We start from the raw sequence: 24476 nt of genomic DNA on the forward strand, positions 1-24476 counted from the left end.
GCCCTGTGTCCTATCCCGTTCTTGCCGCTTTCATCAGCAGAGTTGACCACGTTACATGGCCAAGCCTTTGCCTTACTTGTGGGAATTTTTATCCTCTCATTACAGCATGTTCATTCATTTGTTTAGTTAGCTGTTGCCAAATATGTTTTTTCATTCCTTAGGCTTGATTCTACAAAGCACCAAGCACTTCTCACCTAAGGGCTGCCACCATTTCACAGCATGCACAGTACCCTGTAACATGATGTGTGTGAATAGTCCACCAGTTCAGTTGCTTGAAAGGAAGAATCATTTCTGCATTGCACTGTAGAAAAGCAGCATACGTGGTTGGTGGCACTTCAGCCTGCTGAATTCTTCATCTGGCCATTAGGTGCTTCATTAAATAATACTGGTTTCTAATCTTCCTTTGCTCTCTTGTGTCTTGTGAATCATCCGTGGTCAATTTCAACAGTTTAGTTTAAAGCCTGCAATTGATCAAAGTATTTCTGCCTTTTTTTTTTTTTTTGGTGTTATATATTGGCTATTGCCACAGCAACCTTTTTTGAATTCTGTGTGTTGGCAGTTTCTGACAGTTTTATTCTAGAGTGTCTTTCTGTAGTGTTTTTTGGTAGATAGTAACAAGAAGATCAGTTTTCAGAAGTGCTGCATACCATGAATTTTCCCTCTCAAAATGAGTTCAGCATATCTGAAAATTAGGCAAAAAAAATCAATGGAGTTTGCTTTCAATAAAGCAAAAAATTTGCTTTCAGCAAAATGATTGTTTTCATGGTAACTTTGTTGTGGTGAAGACTTTCTGTGTTGAGTGGTGCAATTAAATGACACTTTGTTAGCCTTCCTTTGTGGTTTTATTTCTTACCTTTTCCTCGAATCCCTGGTAATTACACCTGTAGCTATTGCAATGTCCTCTGCAGTGTGGGTTAGTTTAGGTAAAGAACAATTCTATTTCTCTTACTTTTGGTGCACATTCTTACTGCTATCAGCCTGAACTCCATTTCAAGCTCTCAGAGCAGCTCTGGTCCCAGGTCACATGCTTTTTTTTTTTTTTTTTTCCAGGAAAATGTTCAATCTCTAATAGTCAAAGAAGCTTGACTAATTTGGTGGAGGTGAAGGCTTATGTAGCTGGATATGCTCATCAGTCATCAGGTGGTTTCTATGGTAAGGGAGGTGTGCCTCAGAAGGCAGCACTTCTGCTACTCTTTAATAAAAAAAGCTTAGATAGTTTTTGAAAGATCTCAGAGGGGAGAAAAGCAAGCAGAAGTATCTATGGATTTCCCAAGAGCCATGTGCTTTTTGCTGTGAGATGGAAGCACTGCAGCCAAATGAGAAATCTGTGTGCCATTCATAGGAATGTCTACAGCTGGGCTATGATATCTCTTCATGAGGTACCCATGTAGGTGCTGGGCACATTTTTTGGCTTTATAAATTACAGAAATAATGCAACAGTTCTGGAGTAGCTGGGGGAACTGTTTTGACACCTCTCTCCCTTGTTCTTTAGGGAGGAATTTGTGTGTTCTGGGGATTCTCCAAGGAAAGACTTTTAGCTGTAAGAATTGGCTTCCCTGTCTATTTCTTTGTAAAGTTTTTCTTTAATTCTGTGCAACCTTTCTCATGGAAGGAAAATGGGGGTCTGAATTTTCATATGCAGCCTATTATAGTAAATAGGATTAAGGGTGAGCCAGTTGTTGGTGCTTCTGCTGTGTCTTTTAACTGCTGGCATCTGCTCACCAGGAGTGCAGTCGAGGTGGCCTGCGTGTGCGGTGAGCTCCCAAGCTAGTCTCCACCAGTGCCCTGTCTTACAGACAAGATGCTCAGCAGAACAACACAAACTTCTTTGTCTGTAAGGCGTTAGGGTTGAGCAAAACACCAAACTGGTGTTTTTTTTTCTTCTGTTTTCTTCTAGCATTTACAGACAGTGGAGTTTGTAATACAGCTTTGTCTGAAAGCCAAAAGGCAGACAGGAAAGCAAAGAATCCCCTAAGCAGTGATGAGAGGCAATTAGTTACTAAAGGTCAGCTCAGAAAGCTCCTAGGCCAGGAAACAAAAACTGCAGTTGTGTTGACTCAGCAGTACATTTGTACGTTTCAATCTATCAGCAGCTCTGTATATTTCAGTCTGTGTTTGGAGCACAGACTAAATGCTCCTGGATACCACAGCAAAACACCTTTAGCATGCTGAAATGGGCATGTAGCAACGGCATCTGATCCTGCCTGGATTCTGAGTTGTGTTCAAAGACAGGAGGCAGCACCCCATTGATCTGAGTCATTTTTAACTGCTGTCTCCCAGTGCTGTAGTTTCTGACCTTCTCACGCAGTAGGTGGTTTTGTCTTCGTAAGGTTCCTGTGAGGCAGAAAGACCTCTTCTGCTCTCTCTCCTCTGCCTGTTCTGTTCTGCCTGATCCTCCTTGCTAACCATGTATCTTTTACTGTTTAATCAAATGTTTTCATTAGTTTCCAGGATCTTTTTGATCACTGACTGAGATACCATAATATTTTTTTCTTTATGTAGTGTATTTCCAGGTTCTTCTAAATCTGAAAGTAAAGCAGATCTCTGCTGTTCTTTCAACACCTTCCCTTCCTCTCTCCCTGCCTGCTTAAGGATACAAAAAATTTTCCTCCATCGCACTCCTTTGAGTCATTCTGTCATATTTCTTTCACCATCTTTCTTATCCCCACACTTATTGTTCTCCTGTTCTCCTATTGACTTTGGCTCTTCTTGCATTGCAAGATGTAAGCTTCTCTAACTTTAAAATAAAACAATGACAACAAAACACAAAACTTCCCACACATGCAAATTTATAAACCCCAGTTCCTTCTGCGAATCTTGCCTCATCTCCTTTTCCTCTCTTAAACTCTTTCTGTAGTAAAAACTCTTTCGGTGTAAATTCTCTCTGGGGTCACTCTTGTCTAGTTCCAGCATAAATCTTGCTGTTCAGTCTCCCTTGACTGCTGACACAGTTCAGAAACTGTCAGCTGTGAGGCCTATGCTTATCTCTTTGCATGCAGAGCTCAAAAACAATACTTCCTCCTCATCAGCCTTGTCTGATCAGCACCTTTCCTTGGCAAATCTGGAGTTGTTGTTCTCCCTGTTTTGCATCGTGTTTCTAGATAGCATTGCCGAAGACACACTGAGGAATCATTTCTATGCTGGGAGTTCACCTGTGCTGTGCAGTTGATTCCTCCTGGACAGACTGGACCTTTAACTAGCTCCTGACACCTTACCATGGCTCTCTAGCTTTCACTTCAAGTGGGATGTGGCTAAAACTATTTCACTAAGGCTTTCCAGCTCTCTCTGCTTTTGCTCACTGTAGACAACATTTTCACGCTATCTGTCAGGACTGTGTCTGACAGATAACAGAGTACTGCTATCCATTCTGGTCTTTCACACTAGCTTCAGTTCTGGACTTTGTTATCTACCTCCTTGAATCCTCGACTAACACCTTGGCCTTGCCTCTGTGAGAACATGATTCTGCAGCACGCTGTGGGGGGAACCAGGGCAGGCAAAGAAAGAATCATTTCTTGGTATGACATTCCTGTGGCAAATGATGTGTACAGGTGGGTTAAATCAAACATGCTTGGTACAATCCTACATAGATGGGATTAAACTAATATGAGATTATTGAAGATCTCCTTGACATTTCCTCTACCCTTTTCTTCTGCCTGGAATTGCCTCCAAGAAAGATATTTTGTCTCCTGTGCATAAGGTTTCTCTCTTAAGACCAAGCAAGATATTTTGTCTCCTGTGCATAAGGTTTCTCTCTTATGATCAGGCAAGAGTATCTGATACAACTGCTTTTCTGCAGGTTCGTAAGAGAAGCTCATCCATCTGGTCAGTACTGCATGTGAGTTTGTGCTAGTCTGTATTTAATGCTATGGACTCTAAATAATTTTGTGATAATTTTGCATTATATAAAACTAACTGCAGTGTGTTGAGAAGGGTAAGCACTAGTGCAACTGACACAAAACTCAGCTCCCAGCTTTAGACAAATTGGTATGATTGTGTTATGAGTGTCTCAGGAGAACTGATTTTATGCAAAGCATCTGCCAGAGGCAGCTTCACTGAGTAAAAGCCAAGCCTTCAAGCTGTGGTGTGGCTACCGCTGCTATGTGGAACTATTTATAGATGACTTCAAGTATTCGAAGGGTAGAGATGTTAATTAATCCCTACAGATCCTTTTGCGGTAGGTAGGAGCATGTTTGCAACTCCATCTTGCAAATGATGGAACTGAGTCAGAGAGGCGAGGTAATTTGGCAAAGGCTCTTCTGTACTAAGTGAGAAACCAAGCCCAAACTAGAACTCTAGAGCTCTTGGCTTCTAATTAGAGGGAAAAGGTGCCTATTTGCCTTAAAACTCAAGTGTATCAGTGTTTGCCCTCACCCCAGACTGGAATGCAAATTAGAGATTTAAGGGAGAGGAAGGCAATCACTACAACTTGTTGCAGACTGTGCCAGTTTAGCCACAGGGGATGCTTCATTTTCATTTGCACATTTCCAGTTGAAAAAAAAAATCAGAAAACAAAACAAAACAAAAACCATACATTTAATGTTATACAAAAAATCTTATGTTTCAGAGTGGGTACTGAAATCGTATTTTTCTTTTGAATTTACTGTAAACTGAGATTTTACCTGTGACATAATTTGCAAGATGATAATTTCTCTGCAAGTTTTGGAGTGGCATATGGGTTCTAATGGATGTCTGATATTTCATTGGTCAACTCATCTGTAACTTGCAGTTCGTGCGTTTTCTTTGTTGTTTGCATTAAGCTACACAGCATAGGTAGCAAGCAAATATAAGGGCGACAATCTTTACCATTATTTCTCAAAGCTGTTGTTAAAACTAGTGGGACATTTTGTCTGAGAAAGAATGATGAAAAGACAGATCATTTAGTCATTTAAAGCATGTAATCCATCAAAGTTACTTTATTTCACAAAAGAGGTGATTTGTCATGGAGTGAATATTCTGTCCTGAATGAGGTGAATTAAAGGATAATCCAGCCACGTCATGAAGAGGCTGTCATTCGATTCATGCAGTATTAGGCTTTCCTAGTTTACTACAAAACTGGGTGAGGACTGAATAATTTGATGCCTAAAAAATGTAGATGTGGAGACAAAATGTGTCATGTCTGTTATAAAATAATAATGAGGCATTTCAGGTTTGGTCAGTTCTTCTTACGATTTATCAGATAGAAGATTTTGCAATAGCAAGACGTATTGGGTAGGTCCTGGGACCTGGGCTTGAGAAAGCTGGGTGCCACCAGTTCCTCAGACAACCCCACAAAAGAGCTTTGGCCAATTATAACGCTTGCTGGGGAGTCTCCGTCTTGTTCTTCAAAATGATCAGGATTATACTGACCTCTGCTGTCAGCGGCCTTTCTGGCCTAGGGAGCACAGCTGCTGAGTACGGACTACCTGTTGGTATTAAAAAAATGGGGGGCCCTAATAACTGGGTTTGTTTTCAGTAGCACTTACAAACTACTTTTTTTTAATGAACAAATACCTTTTACTAAAAGACTTGCTTCTTGTGTATAAATTTCCAAAAGCTTGGAGAAAGGGAATCAGTTTTTCTTTTCCTTGCATATCCCAGTGCACTGAAGCTGAGCACAGGCACCATGCGGAGCAATGATTCCTTGAAAATACTAAAAGTCCAGTAGTTTTATTAGCCCTGCATTGATTGTGTAAAGAAAGCCAGCCCGATAAACCACCACACAATCCATTTTCCCCAGAAAGCAGTGAGAAACAGAAATTTTGTGTGGACAACAGTCATGTAAGTATTTTATATTCTGTCTACATTAGAACAGCAGCAAGACACAACATTGCTCTTCAACAGCCCTCATTACACTGCAGAATGCTCAGGATCTCCTCCACTTCTTGTGGGGACCCCACAGAAACTCCTGTGACCTCTTTCTAGAACCAATTTCATCACTGCTATGAGGATTTTGGTGAAAATTTGTTAACTGTGTAGCCCTGCCTTAGCCGTTATACACCAATTTATGAAAAAATGTCACCCCTGTCACTTGTATAGTCCTAAGCAAAGTGTTCAGATTAATCTTACCACATTAATTTAAGCTGTAACTGTACTTAGAAAAAGATGGTTTTAAATCAATAGACAAGTAGCAGAAATAATGTATTTCTTAAGAGCTCTTACTGAAAAAGTTTTCATTCCTAGCCTTCACTATGTTGAGAGAACATTGTTTCTGCAGGAAAATGTGGAAAAGCAGTGCATCTTCTGACAAACCTAATGTTCTTTACAGCATCTGTTGCTGTGTTTCAGTTGTATTTTGGAAATGCATTTTATTTTCAGCAAAAGCTTAATTAATAAATTTTGAACCTAACAAATGAATATAGAACAAAGAAAAGATCATTCTTTTAGTGCAGAGGAGGAAAGAAACTGCATTTGACTTCCTTCCACTTTTTGATTCTCAAATATAATTAGGGTCTGTTTTTTTGTTTTCCAGAAACTGTCCTATACAAAGGAAGCAATGGCTGGGTGAGTATCTACATTTGTTTTGCATTTTATTCTGCCTGGAGATAATAGCAGAGTTGAGTTGTGACATTTTGTAACCCCTTTCTCTCTCTTTTTTTTTTTTTTTAAATTAATTTATTTTTTCTTTCTTGTCAGCTCCTGCACTGATTGGTCATGTGGGTAAGTCGTTCTCCCTTTTTAAATAGCCTCTTCATCAGTCCTTTCTCCAGTTCTTGCTGCAGCTGGAGTTGATTAACGAGCTCAAGATGAACAAAATTCATCCCTGTGCAAGGGCTTATAGAAAAGTATTCGATATGTTGGAGGAATCCTGTCTTTCTTGCGTGTGAACTTCTCACAGGCTGTCCTAGCATGCTTGATGTGCTGAAAATATCCCAGTCAATCTGGGGCTTGTACTTTTGCTTAAGTATGTCATCACCTTGTTGCCAGTCGGGCACATGTGCAGGCTATTTACCTGAAGAGGTTTAGTGGGGAAAATCTATTTTGGGAAAGAGATGTGTCCCCAGTAATTGTGTTAGTGTTCTGGTTATATTGTGAACCTTTCCCAAAGGTAGACCTGGTCATCATTACAAAAAGCAAGAAAAAAAGGGAATGTTTCTGAAATGCTTTTTCAGAAAACTTTCGAGAGAGGTGCTCTAAAAGCACAAGGAAGTTGTCTGTGTGGGCTTCTCGCATTTTTAACAAGGGAATAAAAATAAAAACTAGTCTGAATTTTGACTTCTTTTTACCAAAGCAAACCTGAACTTGAACTGTTATTTTTGTCTTTTCGAACTGGAAGGAAAACCAGATCAAATTATTATAACTCCATTCCCAGAACTTAATCTAACCGGTTATTTTTAGAGCAATTCAAACCCAAACAACCTAGTGCTGAACTTGTCTGAAAAATAAGCAGCTTCAGTTGCCTGCTTTACAGACCCTGTGAAGCTATGACAAATGAGTAATTCATTTACTGGAAGGGGTAGTCACTTAACACATCTTAAAAAAAGTCTGACATCCCAAAGTAATTATTCTTATAATGATTTTTTTAACTGCAATATTATAAATTAAAATTAATAACATAAGATGTAAAGGCAAAAGCAATGCCTAAAATATTCTTTTTTCTCTGTTCTATTGAGCTGAACTCTTCTCTGATGTAAGGACTCCCCTAAGCCCACTGGTCAGTTGAGTAGTGTAAATCTGTACAGAACTTCTTCTGTTGAGAATGTAACATTGACCAAACTTTTATATGCTTTTATTTTCAAAGAGAAAATAGCAACAACAAAAATAAAAATCTTGTTCTTGTAAACTTAATGGGACAATTTCTTTCCCATTAGCATCAGTTGTTCTCTAGATTGGCTTCTTAAGTGAATGGAACTACATCTTATTTATCAGCAAATTTGATTTCAGAGTTGCATTTATCTCAGTTTGAATATTGGAGGCTCTGGAAAAAAAAAAAAAAGAAGAAGAAATTTGAATTTGAAAAGCCACTATATCCCTCATTGTGATTGTTCAGGAAAACTAGTAAATGTAGAGCTATATGAGACGAATTAGTCATCACGAATTTATCTAGAGTCACTACATGCACTGGGCTAAACATCCTAACCATGTAAAAAGACCAACATTTGATTGAAAGGTGGATTGGAGTGATTAATGCTGCACTCATATAAAAGCCATCCATCGAGTGCCTTGTGACAGACGTTAAAGGGGCTCCAGCAAACAATTGGCAAGTTTTACCCAAATCAATTAATCGCGGAGCTATATTGCTTCTCTCTCAAAAATACTGCTTTTATCCAAACATATATTACTTCAGGTTGTTCATAGCTTTATGATGGGATCTTTGTTATCATTGTCAATTTAAACTTTAGCTTTGCTGTATCTTTTTCCTGTCAAAATTTTTGTTTGACTTGTGTTTGTATATGGTAGTTTTATATCACAGAGTGATAAAGGACTAGAACGGTGAGTTAGAAACACGTAGATTTCCTCTGGATAATGGAGTATATGAAAGAAATTTGTATAATTTAGCTTGACAACATTATTTATATATAATTCTAAGAGCATTCTGGATGCTTCTGCACCACAAGGTTTAAGATTTTTAAGTTTGTAAGTCAGGGTCATGCAAAAAAGAAGCCATTATTGGCTGCCATGAGTATAAGATACCTCAGATATCCTCCATCAAGAGGAGTGAAGGAGTCATCTCAGCATTGTCACCAGCCAACATTACTACTGCCTGCAAAAATATGCTAGACCTCCCAGTACACATCAGAATAAACTGAAGGCCTTTTTTAATTTTTTCCTGTAAGAAATCAGAGTAAGTTTGCAACCCAGGATCACCCAGTCTTTAAAGCATGGTGAGGGAAGTCTAGCATCAAGTCCCTCCTGCACAGGAAGAAATGTGAGTGCAGTCCTGCTGTTTCCTGGGCAGTGCAGTGATGACCTGCCCACAGGCTTTTCTCCAGCAGATCTCACTGAGGCTGGGGGCTGACCTACCTGTGCAGAGAAACTTGTCCTGCAGATGTGTGCAGGGCAGGGCAGTGAATTGAAAGTGGCTGTCTCACCACCTGGCTGTGACATCTGTCAGAATGGGAAATTGACCTGGTATCAAGGGATGGAGGGACTATCCTAACTAGCTTTCAGTATCTAGATGAAATGCTCAGGTGAGGCTTGCACATTGCCAGGGACAACAGGCTTCCGGAGGATGCCTAAAGCAGGAGAGTAACATAGGTCCTCTGGTGAACTCCATTTTTTTGAGTTACTGCATAGAAGCAAGTACTAGTTTGTACACCTAGCCCTAAGCCTATATTTCATATTTTTTATGAGCTTTGACCATTTTTTTTTCTGTGAAAGAACTTGGGTTTCATTTCCTTAATTTAGAGCTGATCTGGAACTGAAGACAGAGCCTTAAATCTATTGGTCATTTTAACTACACTGCCTTTCTAGATCAAAGTGTAACTGTGCTGAAAGCTATAAGCAACTGTAGAATTGAAGATGTGACTTAAATAATTTAATATATCTGATAATATCCTACCATGCTGTCAGTGTTGTGCCCCTATCTAGGTGTAGAAAGCTGGTTTCAGCTAGCTAAATGCTAAGATAGTTCTAGTGTAGCCTACAGGAAGGTGTCTTGTACTCGTGTGGTTTACTTCCCAGAATAACTCACAATCCGGCATTACTGAGAATTACGTAACAGCAGGATGGGAGTTTGTTCCTGTAAGACTTGCACTTGCATTCACGTAGGTTAAACGCTCAGCTAGCCTGGCCTTTTAAGGAGTTGAGGGATTAAACTAAGTATTGGGAGGAGAAAACCTCAAAGGAAAAGTAACATATGGGACACAATCTAGATTTGTATAGAGCAGCCCAATGGAAATTGTGGAGTCTTGCCTAGGTCAGAAATGTGGGAGCACTGCATCAGCTAAAGGCTTTTAATATTTCTTTATTCATTAGGCCACTGTGACTTTGCATAATGGATTTTGTTGTGTTAATATTGGAGGATGCAACATGACATCTGAAATGATGCCACATGAGTCATCCTGTCTCATTCATGCAAAGTCAAAAGCCAGATCTTGAGGATCAACTGAAGGCAAAGGAGTAGCACAAAAAAGCTGCAGTAGAAAACCATACCTTTTATGTCAGAATGTTTCGTGAATGCTGTATGAATAATAACATAAGGAAGAAAATACAAGGAGTATGGGGTATTTGGAAAGGTTGAATATAATAATGTGCTATTTTTCAGTTCCTCAGAAGTGGCTATTAATGTCAAATAAAATGAAATAAATAGAAACATTTGTCGTTTCTGAGGGGTACTTGCTGATTGTGGACTTAGTGAAATTAGGCATGATAAATTATGTCCAGACCTCCTCCTTTCTGTCTGTGTTGTCTGATGTGAAATACATTGGCAAATTTAGGATCCGTACTTCATCGGCGGTAGCAGCAATGGTTGATGGCATATCAACTCAAATTTTGAACCTTTTCCTCTAAATGGGCTCCATGAAAGAAAAGTGTTGGTCTTGCTGGAATTATTTCAGCTGCCTTCAGTGGGGTAGAAACATACTTGAACTCCTTTTCTGCCTGCATTTGGACTTGGCAACAATATTGCTTGTTTCAACAGTTTTTGAGCATCTGCACAGCTTTACCTTATGTGAAGATTTCCAGGCTGCTCCTTTTTAGTTGTGTATTTTCTTTTGTGCTCTCTACTGTCAGATAGCAATATGAAAGATTTATTCTGCTTTAATTAAAAACAAAAGAGGTAAAAATTAAAGAACAACCTAAATAAAAATTAAGCACATGTAGAATTTAAAAGAAAAGGAATATAAATACAAGGCTCAGTCATCCATTCCATACTTGGATAAAAATACTTCTGAAGCTGCATACTTACTTAGTTCAAGGACCTGTGATTAAAAAGAAGAAAATCAGACCATAAAGTTATTTTTTCCCTTCTTTGAGCAAGGCTTTTCAATATGAGCATTGAAATAATAATGTTTAAGAAAATTAAATGCTTGACATAGCAAATTAGACTTTAGGACATTCAAATTGTTAAATAAGCTGATGAATATTTGTAACCTGTAGTACAGATCTGAAGATGGTACATTCTTCAGCAGTGGAGTTGAGGTGATAGTTAAGCCTGGAGGAAAAATATAGAGAAAAATGCAGAGAAAGATATAACTAATGCACTTAAAAAAAAATCATGAGGAGGAATGGTATTGCTGATGCACCATTTGACAGGTCCAGAGTGGTGCTTGTCCTTAATAACATGACGTGGCTGCATATAAGGACTTATTTAGGCTCTTCAATTGCCTGTCGGTCAATGAGACTCTATCTGCTTTGGTGGACTTGGAACCTCCTGAGTCTTTCCGTGATGTGACTGATGTCATGAAAAAGCACTTGCAAGGGGATTTGAAAAGGGGCAGTATAGACTGTATCTCAAAGCTGTACTTGCTGTACTGAAATGTATGGGCTATCCATAAGCACCATTTGCTTAGATCAGCTTGAGACCCTTATGAGCCATGCCCTAAATTTGCCTAGATCCAGGTGTCTAGCACACCTGTGTGATCTGAAACTAGTCATTTCTGCCAACAAAATGTAGTGAGGTGTTGTGCATTTTGCTGCTTAGACATCTGCTTGTGCATATTCCCTCCTGCCTCTCTGTAGTTATATGTATATACTTTTATTTTGCTTACTGCTCAGCCAAGGTGGTCCAGAGCAACAGTTATGCAGGTAGGACTATAGAAATTACATTTCATACCTATTTCTCTCAAATTCACCATAAGCTTTTGCTGGAATATAATTCGTCACCTGGTGTGGCTTGCTTGTTTTAAGTATGACCAAAAGTAAAGCCTGGGGATCAATATGTGTGTTGTCATAAGTATTTTGAGTGGCTTCCTCACAGATAACTAGGATTAGTGCCATTTTTGAGGAGATAAATTAATCTGAAACATTAAAATACTAAGAGGAAGAAGAGGAAAAAAGAAAAAAACAAATTTGTGCATAAAGTGAGACTTGTTATAGCATGGTTTCTTAAAACAGTATTTTTATCCTTGTGAGAAGAAAGTGGTAACTGTTAACGTGACCAAATTCAGTTCTTGACTGGTCTCACTTGATTAGATTGATTAGTGTTTTGTGAGGCTTTATTTAAGCCCTTGGCTTTTAATTTTCAGCCTGTTATGAGGCAGAATTTTGTCAAAAAATGACTAGGCTTTGGAGGCCTGTATTTAGAAGCTCAGTAAGAATGTATTCTTTGCTGACAAAGCACGTGGTGTCCTACTGCTTCAGGTGATGGCTTTGCTACGCTCTGAATGACAAAAGCTGTATTCCTCCCTGGATTTTTATCACTTTCACAGTTGCCAAATGGCCCAGCTTTGTTGGTGGTTCCCAGCCCATGGCTAACCCAGTGCACAAGTCGGTGTGGCCAACCAACATGTTCACCTGCCTGAGCTTTGCTGCTGGGTGCACTGAAGTAGCCTGGTTTTCCTAATGAGCCTCTCTCATTCCAGTCAGTGACTGGGAGAGTGCTCTGGGACCGTTGAAAATTGGAAAATTGTGTTATAATATATTTAAAAATAGTTATGTACTCAAGAAGTAGTACTCCACTCTAGAAAACTACTTTTAGGCTTTTCCATTTACAAATTTCTTCTTTCAAAAGTGTGGTTTATACCATAGCATTCTCCCTGTTTTTTCTTGCTGACTTTGAAATTGTTTACCTGAAAAAACAACTTTGTTAAAATTGATCTTGCAGTACATGGGCAGGTGAAATTATACCAGGTGGTGGCAAGGGGCTGTGGGGCTCCTGTGTGAGGCAAGGCCAGGGCTGCCCCGTGCCTCCCCATGGAAAAGTGTCGTTTTAATGTTTGTCTGTTCCTCACTACCCAGATCTATTGTAATTAGCATTAAGATGACTTACTTTTCCCAAAACCAAGTCTGTTTTGCTTGTACTGACAATTGGTAAATGGTCTTCCTGTCTTTATCTCAACCCGTGAGCTTTCTCATCTTAGTTTCTCCCTCAGTCTTGGTGAGGAGGGGGAGTGAGAGAATGGCTGAGTGGGCATTTGGCCCTTAGCCAGGCCTAACCCTGCATGAAGTTAGGTGCTCAGTTGGATTAAATAGCCATTCAAGTCTCTCTGAGACAGCACGTGCCTTGCAGATATCTGACAGGTATAACATGGTGGGATCTGGGGGCGACTGTGCCTTCTGGGTCAGGTCAGGAGAACCTGGAGGCCCCATGAATTGTACAAGGCACTGACCAATATGTGGGCAGCCGAACTGAGTCCAGTGAGCCTCAGGCTGAGCTCAGAACCTGATTAGTTCTGCCACAGCAAGTCAGGTTTCTGTCTGTCCATTTCTGAAGAAATGGGGGTTGATACAAGCCTTAGCTGATGTGCTTATATAACTTCGAGCCCTTCAGTGGATCAGACTATTACAAGTCTTGTAACAGAGTTGTTTCATTGCACATCACTTTGCTTTTGTTGAGTTTCTATTATGTGACCTTAGTTACATTAAGAGTGTGTTAAGTGAATTCCCAGTGTTTCACCTCTTCTGAAAAGCAGTGTCATATTTATTTCTGAACGTATCATCATTAAATATGATTCACAAAAATGCTTTAGTTACTGATGCTGTAAAATATGTAAAACTGGTAGAGATGTAATCTAAAACCTATTGTAATTTATAAGAGTGGTATGTCCTTTAGAACTAAGTGAGTTGAATTGGAAAATATTTCAGCTGACCAAAGAAAATTAAGTAATAGTTTTGATTCTGGTTCTAATATGATAAATAAATAAGGAAACTCTAAAATAAAATCAGCATTCTTAAGAAAATCTAAATCCTTTTACTGATTATTTGTTGTTAGCAGAAAGAAACTGATGTTTTCTGAATGAGATACTTGTGACTGTACCTGTGATGTCAACAGCAAAGAGAGTATGTTGCCTGAATTATGCTTGCTTTCTAGTAAAATTTGCCTTACCACTCTTGGGAATCACTCCAAGATTTTGTGAGGTTGTCAAAGAATTGGTAGGGAGTTACCTTGTGCCTGGATGAAAACAGGTAACACTGTCCACGAGATGGAAGCAGACACAAATAACTGGCCATTGCAAAGCCTGCATGGAGCTCGTAGGCTTTCGTTGTTTAAGAAAATATATGAAGGTACCGTTTAAACTCTTGAATCAGTATTTTCTGCTGTGTTCACCTGGAGATTATTTATTTTATTTTTTTTATTAATATTTTCTTATTGTTATGTAGATCTCACCCTGACAGTTTAATATTCTCTGAACTTGCTGTAGTTTGGCATTGGTAGTCATTATGTGCAAGAGTAGCCTATGCCTCCTGGGAAAGGATGGGAAACCAAGTTTCTTGGTTTAAATAGAAAAATCACAAGATTGATCTTAAATCTGTTTATTGTTAAGTGTTGCATGTCTGAGAGAGGTGGGGGGAGAAACAAAATTTGAGATGTGAATTCACTGTCATGTTTTGTCATACACTTATGTCCAGGTATCTCAGTATCTAACTTTGGATGTGTTTGGCTGGCTGGCGCTGGAACCCTTTGTTTTTTAGAGTTATACAGAGACTCATTATAAATCCTGAAGGAGGCAAAATACCCATCAGTTTTGGTTTGAGTTTTGTTTGAGGGCAGACAGCAAGATCAGTAATCTAGTATGTGATTCAAAAACCTGGCAAGGCTAGGAAAGCATGGCTCAGATAGTATAAGTACTTGCATACATTACAGAGAAGACTTCTTGCTGCGATGTTTATTTTATAGTACGTCTACAAATAACAAAAAGAGTTCCTGTAGAAATGGGAGAAATGTCTCAATGCAGTGAGCTTCAATGATGTTTGGAGTTCTGAATTTAGTGTTCAATTTCTCTGCAGCACTTAAGTTTCCAATCTCATGAATTGGGCTGTATATATTGAAAATATAACAAACCTGAAAAATATTTTTTTCTTCGTTCAGGAAAGACTCGAGAGTGTGTCTCCTGTTCTTGGTAACTTGACTCAGGGCTCACAGAATTGGCTTCAAGGTGCTTGGGTTTACTGTTAGAGCCATGTCAGAGCTGTTGGTTTTTCCTCAAGCTGACAGTCTTCATCTGATTTTTATTTGAAATGTTTTTCTTTGTCATATTTGGCCTGGCATTGTTTTGTATGTGTGTGAATGTAGTAATTGGACAATAATAATTGGAAACTGATGCTTTTGAAGTTTTCCAAATAAGCAGGGTAAAAGTCATGATGGACCCTTCTTGCAGTGATTTCAGTACAGGTAGGATGTTTTGGGGTACTGTAGGCTACTTTTAAAACTGGGGGAGTTATAGAGCATTACAGGTATCTTTTTGCTTTATCTCAGTGGTCTTTGCATTTGCTTCATTTACAGAACAACTAGAAGGCCAAAAGAATTTTTTTTTTTTAGAGGGGACTCCAGGTCACTTGGAATGAAGGGAAGTTTGCATCCCCAGAGATGCACATGACCTGGTATCTGAGTTGCAAAAGATAGCTAAAATATTGAAAAGCCTAATTTTTATGAAGTTATCAGCAAAGTAGTACCATGAGAAACTTCTTCTGCAAACATGCTTTTTGGTGTTACAGCAGAATCACAGGGAAATAAAAAACTAATGGATCTATCTCACCATGTCCAACTTCAATTTTTGGTTTTACTTTTATTTAACAGGAGTGGGACTCCAACTCCAGCTTCGGATGCTGATGTTACCACACTGAGAGGTCAGTTTTCATCTAAATTATGTCAAGACCAATTACTTGAAAATGGAACAACCTGATGGCTTGTGGATTTGAGAAAGAGTTGTGAATTCTTCCATCTCGAAATAATACTGTTTGTGATCTGGTGATCAGGTTATATGTTGCTGTTATTTTGTGATGAAATGAATCGAAAATCCTACTTGAGAAATTACTTCTGTGCAATTTTTACTGCGCTTACTTCTTGTTCCCCAGAATACATCCTCTTAGAACATTAGCATTTAATTCTGACTAGTATATTTGATGCTTTTTCTGAGGCTCTTTGGGTGTTTTCTGTGGTATTTCTGTCATGATGATGGGAATAAGAATCAAGCGTTACTGTTAGTTTACACTTGCTGAACACGTGTGTATCTACATGTACATGAGAAAAAATAATAATACTGCTCTCTTGCAAACTCAGATGCAGCTGCCAATGTTCCTCCCCCTCATGAGGTCTCCGTTGAGAGTCCTGCAGGTGGTACCCTCCATGAAACTGAAGATGCAGACACAACTGTGAGTGTTTTTATTAAGATTTCATAAAAGCAGGGCATGAACCTTAGAAACTTTTAAATAATTTCCTGGGTAGGTGTTCTTTCATTTGCAGTGGCTTTGCCGTGTAGCTTCCCCCTCAGCAAGAGAGAACAAATCAGTTGAGCTATCAAGTGAAGATTTTGATAGTGACGTAGGACTAGACAGTGAATGTCTAGGGCTTTTCAAAGCTCCACGAAGAATGTGAAGTGTTATTATTCCTGTGGAAACACAATGCACTTCAAATTGCTGTCCTAGTGTTTGAAGGGTCCGAGTGGTACAGTTGCCTAAGGTAGCAGAGGTAGCCTGAATAGCCTTGAAGATTCCTCCTGATTTCCTGCTTCTTTTCCCCTGCTGACATGGATGAATTTTTATTTATTGTCTTACAGTCACCCTCACCTTGATATCTAAAACAAAACTCTAACACAGGGAAGCCTAGAGCAAGTACTTGAAATGTCTCTGTAAAAGCGAGCTGGCTTTTAAAAGTGCTGACCACCAAATAGGTCCCAGGGAAGCATTTGCTTCCAGGAGACAGCTCCTCTGGATTAAAATTTAAGCCCAAACTCTAGATTCCAACTGCGGTACTTGTCAGTCTACATGCCCCCTGAAGAAAATTTTGCAAAATGGGTAGTATGCATCAGCTGGCACTTGTTTTTATGTAAGTGTGAAACTCTCATTGGATTTACTGATAAGCTTACAAAATTGCACATGCTGCATATAAGTAGAAACTGATTTATGGTACTGAGTTTAACTGTGCACTGTTCTGTAACCTAGCACGGCCATGACACGAAGCTGGGCCAAACTCTGTGCTTTTTTCTAGAGCTTTCACAGCTGACTGCTGAGATCTGATATTGTGATTCCAGGAATAAACACTGAGTATGAAATAGGCAGACAGCTTCTGACTCAAGTCCAGGGTCTGATTTTATATTTATGTACCACAAACGTGTGGTTTGGTCCCATGTACACCATTATTCTTTTTTGAAACAGAACTGCCTGAGCAGAGAATAAGACCACTCAGTAAATCAGAAAGAATCCAGAATTTGATTGCTGCTGCCTACAGTGTTTTCACTCTCTACAGTTACCTCACACCTCATCATTGCTCTGAACAGCCAAAATGCACTGCAGGTTACAAGACCAAGAGTGAGCAAAGCTCATCTTCTGCATTCACATGTTGACTGGACTTTTGTTTCTGGGGGACTGATAAATGATTCAAACAACGTGGAGTTGCAAACAATCATGTAGGAGCAGCAGATACATGCAAGCTAATTAAATATTTGCCAAATAGTAACTAGCTTTAAGCAGGGTGCTAATCATTCTGGTTCTTAACAAAGTTGTTTAGTCAAAAAAGGGTGTGGGGAAGAAGAGAATTATGTAAAAAAAAAAATTTTGGAGGGGCCCTAAATTGTATACAAGTTGCTCACAGGTAGCAGCTAAACTTTGTGGAGCTCCATTTTGTGCTCCATACATAATACGGGCCGCAGTTTTGCTGAAAAAGTGTGTTTTGCTGGCTCATTTTTTTCCTTTTTAATAGGGAAAAAGCAACAGTTGCATGTAAATAGCCAAAGACATTCTTGTTAACTTACACCAGCCTTCCCCCTCAAATCACAAATTCCAAATTTTTGTTCTAGAATAAAGGCATGAAACAAGATCTGTTTTTTCTTGCCTTTCAGTATACCACAAAAAAATAGTATCCTGGTTGTAAAATGCCAGGGAACTAAGCAGGAAGTGCTCTTCCTATGTTGCTCACTGATTGAAGTTAGATGAAAATTGGACTGGAATTCACTGCTGCTTGCAGCAGCCGTGGTAGTTCCCGAAGCTGAACATCCCAGGGTGTTTGTACACCCTGGACACGTGGAATGTAGAACTTTGCAAAGGTAACTCGTCTTCCAAGTAGGATAGTAAACAGGAACCTTGTGATAAATGGGTACATTTTGGGTAAGTCAGCCCACTGCTGATTAGGCACAGGTGACCTGTTGGTGTATCCACATTTGCACTTTAAATTGCCTTATAAATGTCCCACCCAGCTGGTTTTCTGTTTGTAACTCCATTCAACTAGATAACCGTGCACTAGAGAGCAAAGATGTGCAAAGGGAAAACAGAACTAACAGCAATACGAGAATACTATAAAATTGTCTTGCTCACTAGATTGTCTCATTAGTTGTCATCTCTGTCCCTGAGGCTTCCTGAGCACTCCATTACAGCATAAGGCAAAAGGTGTGCTGGTGACTCAAGTAAGCATGCTGTGCTTTGGACTGCAGTTTCCACATCATTAAATAAATTTATCATGCCATCTGTTTGGCCCACCAGTCATGCCATGATGTGTTGCTGTCCTTATAGCATTTATGGAGGGAGCTCAGGGTTTTTGCCACATCGTGGGCCAGAGAAACCTCCAGGTCTGCAGTGGCTGGAGAAGTTTCTGGCCCACTTAAAAGAGGATGTTTGGACCCTGGCTGAGTAATGGAGTGTGCTGACTGCTGACAGGACTATATCTACATGCAAATATACCTGGGGATGCTTTTTACTTAGAGTAAATCCAGGATAGGTAGGAATCTGGTCTGCAGTGAGTAAAGTGGATTTATTTCTTCAGGAAAAAAAAAAAACACTCAGAGGAAAAAAGTCACTAAATCACCTCTTATTTTCTCCCTTCTCTCCTTTCCTTCCAGATCAATAATGAGATAAAGAAGGAGGATGAGAATCTCATGAGACCTGTAACTGAGCAGATGATTGAGTTCAGCATTGTGATCGTTGGAGAAAAGTACAGCGAGGAGCTGAGTGACCCAGACACTGTGAAGCATCAGCTGCTCTCTGAGCAATTTGTTTCTCAGGTGACTTACCTCCCCGATGTCTCTTTCTTTTTGCTCTCTCTGCAAAGCAATAGTAGCACCTGTAGCAGGACTGCTCTGCAGAACCAGCTTAGGGATTTTGTTGCCTGAGGCAGGCTGGAAAATATTCACTGTGAGAATATCCTCTTTTGTTTGACATGCTGCCTTTTTGAGACAGTGGAGCTGTGTGCAACATACTAGTTGCCAAACAGTGACTCCAGTTTTCTTACTGTGTTTCTTATGAAATAGCCTGCTATCAGTTTTTGCAGAGGTAGACATATGTTTTTGGGGAGATCAGAAAATAGTGCTCAACTCCTGCATAGTTACTCCAAGAAGGGACCTTTCTGAGGCGCTTTGCCTGCTCCTGCCCCTTTTTGCTCTTATTTATTTTGCCTTATGTTAGCAAAAAAAAACTAAGCCAGGTGTTATTAATAAACGAAAGAAAATTGCTCTTCTTTTTGTTCTTTTAAAGACTTGTTTTTACCAGGGCTACCTTTGGACTTACCATCCTTTCAAAACTTTTAAGTCTCTCTCCCTGTCAGTGTTATGGCATTAGAGGTTTTAAAGTCACAAAGAAGTGACAAGATTCTTGTTTGTCTTTTGGTGTAACTCCATCAGTTCTTAAAGTTCTGGGTCTTAAAACTCTTTAATTTTAAAGATGTATTTAACATCTCTCTAGTGACCAGTCTGCCTAGAGTTTTTTTCAGAGCTTTTTCATCTTGTTGTTCAGCTTTGAATTCTTCCAAAATGTTGTTGGTTTGAAACCGGGGAGTGAAAAAGATTATTTGAAGGTCTTGGCAAGCCAGGCTGCCCACACTCTCCAAAAAGGCAGGACGTGAATCAGCAGCAGTTCAGAACCATCAGTCTAAGCTGGGGCAGTGCTGGAAGGCAGCTCTGGCAGGTCAGGTACAGCATAGCATCGTGTGAAGGGCAGGCAGAAGGCATTCAGGTCTGTCAGCATCTGCTCGTGTGGGCAGGGTCTGGGTTTCCTGCAGGAGCTGAGCACTTCAGCGGGATTTAGGAAATCTCAGTGGTTACACAGCATCCAGATTTCCGATTGTAGAAGAAACTCCAGCTTCAAGCAAGAGAATCTGTCTGTGCAGAGTAGGTGATAGGTGGGGATGTCATAAACAACAGAACTTGTCCATTATTTCCACTCAGGAGCAGCATTTCGTTGAAAGAATCACTGCGTACTGCAGTGAGATACTCTTTGAAATCTAGGCTGCTAAGACAATTCTCGATCATCATTTATGTCCAGAATCAGCAGTGCATATGAGTACATTTTAAAACCCTCCAACTTCAGAAAAATTCTTAAGCACATCCTTTAATCCCACTGGAGTCAGTGGGAATGAACTATGGTTGAGACTGTTAGGCACCAACTTCAAAGAAAAATTACATCTGCATATATCTGTATATAAATAAGCACATCTATATATATGCATATATGCATGATTTATTAAATCTTCATTTCAAGTTACCTTAATCTGAATTAAATTGAATGTTTTAATTTCTATGCTACAAATAAAATTACTGACCCCGCCGACATACAATAAGTGCTCAAAATACAGTCATGCTGCTGTCTCCTGTCTTTCCTCTCCCTATTGTTCCCATTTATTTATTTTATTTTACTTTATATTTATCATGGTAGTCTTATAACCATCATTTTCTTGGGGCAGAGAGTTTGTCTTTCCTTTCTCTTGGGAGAAGCATCTAGGGTGCCAAATGGTAGGGTCACCTATTTTCTAGCTTTGCTTCCTTCTTCGTCCCATTTAGTTGGGGTTCTCTGTTGAATCCCTTTAACTGGTGCTAACCCTGTGCCAGATCCTGGGCCAGCTGGGAAAGAGATGTACTCTTCAATGGAGCCAAAAAGCATCACCACAACTGTCACAAGTTGCTAGTGTAGGCTAGACGTCTTAATTTTCCTAGTTGTGTGGCCAAGTAGCAATGCCATAGAGTGTGTGTGTGGAAGAAATGTCAGATGGGACCGAGTCCACCTGGCACATGGATGTTCCACTCCTTTGATCCCTTGCCTGGTTTTCTCTCTGCTTGGATAAAGAAACTCTTAAAAATAAAAAAGAAAAAGAAAAAAAAAAGAAAAAAAGGTCGGCAGCACTCAGATTGTTTAAGTCTCACCAGAGACGGTTTAAAAATAGGGAGACTGGAGAGGAGAAGGGGAATTTGAGGAGTAAAAAATAATCTTCAACTGGCAAGGATCTTTTGGGAGGAAAAATACCAAACTGACATGAACCTACAGTATTCTATTTCTTGTTTTTGTCAACACAGTTGGCTGTTGAATTGGGCCTGGACATACTACCATTTTGCTGCCCCCGGTCTTCATTTTTGTGTAGCAGTGCCAGTCACTCCTGAGCCCTCTGTATGTTTAGGGCAGCGGAGATGGGCCGTGTTTTGTACTAGGTAATGGATTAGGGCATCTTTGGAGTCTGAGGCCCCAGTTCCTGAGGTGGCTGTTGCTGCTTCACTTGTTTAGGTTGCTAAGGTCTGAAGCATTTTTCCTGAATTGGTTTTAATCCAAAGAGGTTTGGGAAGTAATGGAAACCTTTGGGGCAAAAAAGGGTTTATGCTGCATAAATAAGAAAATAAGAGAGAGAATGTCATCTGCTCTCTGCAGATGTTGTACAGATCTCTGCAGAGTCTATTTGAATTTTCCCCCCTTTGAATATTTATATAGACCTCTTGGGGAATGCTAGATGTTGTGCTTCATACTTTCTCTTTTCCTTTTGTAATAATGAAGCAATGTCACCAAAACTCTTCTTCTCTAAAGACAGAATATTTAACCATGTTTTTTCTATTAGAAATAGCAGCTCAGATGCATTTTTAGAATTTTAGAAAATGTTGAAAATACTTCTTGCTTTTTTCACTAAAAGGAGGAGGACGGAGGAAATTTGTGTTAACAAATAATGTTTTTCCCCTCAAAATAGATCCAAAAGATATTTGAAGGACTACCTGGATACAAAAACATCCATGTCCTGGAATTCAGGTAAAAAGATACTGATGCATATGTGGTGGTTGAAACTGATCATGTTGAAGGTGCAATGTGCTAGCACCCCACTTGGATGAACATCAGTGCAAGGAAGTTTCTAGGATGTGTTAATCAAAGAAAAAGTGCTTTCATACTGATACCTTCATGTGTACAGACGTCAACATAGAAATGTATATAAATGTAGTTGGCTCTTTTCTGCTCCTGGCAGCCATCAGAGAATCTCACGTGATATACTTGCCTTCAGTTTAAGATTCTGACCTAAAATTAAAAGAGGCATTTTCTAATTGAAAATCAGTATCTGATACTTCCTCAATACTGTTGACATGTCCTAGTATTAAACAAGGAAGAACATGGGAATCTTTTTGGAAAAATGTGATATATTTTCATCTCTTTTCATCTTCTTAATGGGATGACAATTTGGTTGTTAATTTGGTTGGCATTTGAGGTATATAAAGGTTTTTCTCCTTTTGATCAAAGCAAAGGTGGGTGAATAAAAGTTTGATAAATGATTTTAAAAGCTTTAACTCTCTGCAGTCTCATAAATATTGCTTAAAGGACTAGTTCCCTCAAATCATTTTGTGCTTCAAAATAACATTTTAAGTTAATTTGGGGGGTTGGGGGGGGAAGAGGGGGATCCTGTGTATTATGCATGAAACATCTGATCTGTGAGTTTTGGTATGCATAGATCACAAATTATGATTGGACTTGAATGGACTGGATATGACTTTCAGAATCCATTAAGGCTTTTCATGGGTCAGTCTAAATAATGCTTTCTATTGGGACTTTGTAAGCTGTATTTCTTAAAATATTCCAGCCAATAAATTTGAGCCAGGATACTTCCGGATAACAAAGCAGTTATAGTGAGGAAGGTTTTATGGTTGGAACCCTATGGTTGGACACTGTTCCAACAATGTTGTCAGAAGTACCAAAAAAGGATGGTCCAGAAATCAAATTATGAAATGCTTGAAACAACAAGGCAGGAATGTTCCCCGTGCTAATTGCCCAAATGGATTGATAAACTCCACTTTGTTGTGGCCTGCTGTAGGAGAATAATTACCTGACCTGATAAGACTGATTGATAGATACATAAGTTATCCCTGCGTCAGCAAGGAAAACAGAATGACACTGTCTTCAGCCCTCACAGGAGCCTTGAGGCAGGTTTGGCTTTTCAGTTCCTACTTTCACTTCTGGCTAGAACCACAGCAAACTGGGGTAATGACGTGGGGAAACCCTGCTGAAGCTCTGCCTGGGAGGTAGCAAAACTTTCCTTCTCAGTATTTGCAGTCTAATACATTTGCAAGCCCTCCGTTCATTTCAGAAGTGAAATAAAATGTTGGTATTCCTGGCAAAATACCAGATTCTTTCTGTGCTCTGCTGCGCACGAGAAAAAATGTGTTTGTAAACTGACCTTCAGGTAGAATTAGTGAGCCTTGTTTCTCTTGGTACTAATGACAATTTAAGTGCCTTACTTGCAATACAGTGCAGTGGCTCTGCTCTGCTGATTCCTTGTGATCAATAGGAAGTATGTCAGTTCAGTAAAAGCTGAACAATTGGTTATGCAGCAGATCAGCTTTGCAACTTATAAACATTTTGCTGTATGGATTTTGAAATTTGTGTGCCCTGTAGAATACAAAAGCAAATTTGGTAAAGCTGGACTTTAAGGAAATGGTGATGTTGATTTAACAGGTTTTGCTGTTGTGTTTTGTTTCTGTATTCAGCTCTCCTGAGGAGGACAGGTAAAGACATTTTTATACACATTGTCATAATACAGATGGAAAAGCACCTTAGCTGGATGACACTGACTGTCTTGGGGATTTGTGGTTTTGGCTCCACAGCGAGATAGTTATCCAGCATAAATACTATGTGAGGGGGTTCTACCAGCAACTGCAAGTAACTCATCTGTTCTGATTATGAATAAACCTAATTTGCTTATTTAAATGCTGCTTATAAGAAACTGCTTGAGGAAAACCATCCTAAACACAAGTCAGCTACTGGGCTAGCTTGTGTATAGGAGTCTCTTCTGTGAAGAAAACAAAATTGTTTAATGATGACTCAAGGTCTTTTTAATTAGCAGCAAAATCTTGGATAGATATGATTGTTATTAGATAAATTAAAATAAGTAAGAAAACCATAGTTATCCAGCAAAGGTAATTGGCTTAAGCTCCTTCAAGGCTGGATTTGCTGTGCATCTTAGCAGTAATTTTACAAACATTTCTTAGCAGAAGAAGACATCAGTCTTGACTTGGTAGAAACACATGTTTTTTGGTAGATATATGCAGGTTAAGCATCCTAAATTTTCCTCTTTCAATATTATTTGAAGAATTTCACAAACAAAAAGAACTGCGGCCTTTAAATTACTAGAAGTATTATTTTATTTTGTATATTTCTCAGTAAAGCTCTAGCCAGTGTCCACAAACAGTTCTACAGAGAATGAGCATTTTAATTTTAGAAGGTTACTGAACAAAGAA

General features: G+C 39.3%; 1 protein-coding gene across 1 annotated transcript in view; it reads left to right on the plus strand.

Annotated features, from left to right (window-relative positions):
* IMPG2 (interphotoreceptor matrix proteoglycan 2) overlaps window positions 1-24476 on the plus strand; it is a 54949-nt gene that overhangs the window by 15221 nt on the left and 15252 nt on the right. Inside the window, exons 4-10 of the mRNA XM_035540425.1 lie at window positions 6449-6480; window positions 6613-6636; window positions 15599-15645; window positions 16079-16170; window positions 18849-19010; window positions 21947-22005; window positions 23727-23744. Of these exons, the coding sequence (XP_035396318.1) occupies window positions 6449-6480; window positions 6613-6636; window positions 15599-15645; window positions 16079-16170; window positions 18849-19010; window positions 21947-22005; window positions 23727-23744 (434 nt within the window). The remainder of the gene's footprint in view (window positions 1-6448; window positions 6481-6612; window positions 6637-15598; window positions 15646-16078; window positions 16171-18848; window positions 19011-21946; window positions 22006-23726; window positions 23745-24476) is intronic.

The sequence above is a fragment of the Cygnus atratus genome, chromosome 1, assembly GCF_013377495.2.
Source record: "Cygnus atratus isolate AKBS03 ecotype Queensland, Australia chromosome 1, CAtr_DNAZoo_HiC_assembly, whole genome shotgun sequence".
Taxonomy (NCBI): domain Eukaryota; kingdom Metazoa; phylum Chordata; class Aves; order Anseriformes; family Anatidae; genus Cygnus; species Cygnus atratus.